This window comes from Penaeus chinensis, chromosome 21 (assembly GCF_019202785.1).
Source record: "Penaeus chinensis breed Huanghai No. 1 chromosome 21, ASM1920278v2, whole genome shotgun sequence".
Lineage (NCBI taxonomy): Eukaryota > Metazoa > Arthropoda > Malacostraca > Decapoda > Penaeidae > Penaeus > Penaeus chinensis.
Window position 1 is genome coordinate 10479708 of NC_061839.1, and position 2500 is coordinate 10482207.

The following is a 2500-nucleotide window of genomic DNA, read 5'->3' on the forward strand; positions in this document are numbered from 1 at the left end:
GTAAAGTAATAGCAGATTGAACCAAACCTAGAATTGCTTAAGAGATTTGTAAACTGCCAGAAAGTTTGTGTAAAGATATGGAAACATGAGAAAATACCTTATTAAGAATCTCTTAATGATCAGTTCTAGTTCTTAGAAACATTAAGGTAAACTTATAAAGTCAAGGAAAATGATAAAATCTAGGAAAAAATAACATATTTGAATACATTGCCATTTTAAACCACAAAGACTGAGATAAAAATATTCAAAATAGTACTTCTTGCAAAGTACAGGCAATAATGGAATATAGATACACATAATAATGGTTCTACTTCTACTAATAACAAAACTACTCAACAACTTGATCACACTGCAAATGCTATCTTACCTATAATATGAAAGATTTTCATGTGTGGACACAGTCTGTCTTTTCCCAATGTTGATGGTGTGTATCTGTTCCTTTTGACTCCACATTGCAACAGACCCTAAACTGTATCGACATTTGTGAACAATACCCTGTAAATTAAGAAAATAAAAATAACCATTTTTTTTTCTTCTTCACTCATGTAAATTACCATTATTGCATTATATATGAGATATACTGGTTTCTCAGGCCATAAAATACAACTGTTTGAAAAGTAACCTTAAAATATTAGTAAATCTCTTCAAATCACATGAAAATTAAAACACTTTTACACTGACATGTAGGTTTACCTCTTAATGCAATTTGTTAAGACCTTATCAACAAATTATAATCCTATTTAGAGATCTTGATCTTACATATTCCCTCTATTCTTTGTTATTTTCTTTACACTTCCTTCTTTCCTTCTCCTATTCCCTATTATCTTTTTTTCACACTATAATGCTCTCCTCTTTTCAACAACCTTTGAAAACATTCTTCTTCACTTCCTTCTTTTAATGACTGAAAATGAAAACATTATGCATTAGACAAACCTCTTGCTGCATTTGCTCATTCCAGTTGGGGATATATGCGGCAGCAAACCAACTTCCTGGGAGAGGATTGTAGACAGGCAGGATAGTGGCATCATGTGGCTGGTAAGCAGAGTATGTTGTCACCTGAAAATTGTTAGAGATCTGATAATACATAACTTCTTGTGTTTTATTACTTACAGTATATATTTTACTTATTACTACAAATCTTGTAACTACACATAGAAGGTAACCTACCTTATGCACTGCTGCTCTTTCAATGTACATATAATCTTTGAATGTTGAATTGTCTTTGCCAACCACTGGATAACTACCATGTTGGACAAGCCTGTAAGAGAGGAATATCAATGACTGAAAACCCTTGCTTTTAGTTATCATGTAGTAATGGGTTGAGAGAAAATTGGAATAAGATCAGGATTAAGCTGTAATTTTGCATGAAATAGATGCTATGACATTTATTCAATCCTGTACTTGCATTGCACTTGGCTTAAGAGCTTAAAGGTAAGATTACAGCTTAAGAGTCATAGGAATTCTGAGGGAAGAAAAGTGTCTTTGCAGTGAAGAAGTGAGTCTCCGATGCCTCATTCATATAGAATTTTGTATAACAAATTTATTTACTAGTTATAAGGTCTAAAACAGTGTTATGATTGTAAATTGTTATGTTCATCATAGGCAAAGGTGTGAAACAGAAGTGGCAATATGTCTTCTGTTGGACATATCATATAGTTAAGAGACTATGTTTGTATGCTTTAACATACTTGAGCAATTCTATGATTTTTTGAAGTGAAAACCTGATCAACTCAAAGCTGATAGGCATTTCATATAAAGAAATGAATTATGTGCATGGATAATCCTCATTGCAATAGGAAAGCTTTGTGGAAATTAGCAGAGATTGTAACCATAGTACTGTTGCTGTTTATTCCTTCTGGCAAAGTGTAGAGTATATTCAGAATATGGGATACTGTTTCCTATTTGTTGTCTTTGCAAAAATACAAGAATTATTGAAATCAATCAGAATGCTCTGAAATTCATTGTAATGGATAAAAGAGATGAATGGAATCCAGTCAGATTTTTCAAATGAATCAGTTTTTACACTTAGTAATGGATGACATTTTAACATGGGTGCCTATTCGCTCACTGGCAGAGTGGAGGATAGTATAGGAATTCATCTTGTGAATCCGGAAGCTCTGGGATATCACTCATAACAATTTTGTTGCAACATACTATAACTGGTCATGGGGAAAATTGGTTCTTGAAGACTTTTCCAGAATATCTATTTATGCTAAATATCCTCCTTATGTGACTAAAGGAAAGGCCCTAATATGGTAAAGGCAAAAATAATTTTGGTAAAATAACAGCCACATAAAAATGGTTGCTCTAACTCTAAATATACAAACCAAGGAGTGTCTGTAATCACCTACACTCATCTAACCTCATATGTCAATTAAAACCAATAATTTTACCTAATTAGTCCACTTAACTAATATCTCATAACAACAATGTAATCATGTATTATGCACTATATGTATTATCATATCATTTTATGGCCTTAATCAAATATGTAAAATAT

General features: G+C 32.2%; 1 protein-coding gene across 2 annotated transcripts in view; it reads right to left on the bottom strand.

The window, feature by feature from the left end:
- LOC125036547 (transmembrane protein 8B-like) overlaps positions 1 to 2500 on the bottom strand; it is a 26209-nt gene that overhangs the window by 16405 nt on the left and 7304 nt on the right. The window contains exons 3-5 of one of the 2 annotated variants that reach the window (XM_047629232.1): positions 1168 to 1258; positions 934 to 1056; positions 368 to 495 (exon numbers count right to left, since the gene is read on the bottom strand). In XM_047629232.1, coding sequence (XP_047485188.1) covers positions 368 to 495; positions 934 to 1056; positions 1168 to 1258 — 342 coding nt within the window. The remainder of the gene's footprint in view (positions 1 to 367; positions 496 to 933; positions 1057 to 1167; positions 1259 to 2500) is intronic. The other variant, XM_047629233.1, reaches the window with a different exon arrangement.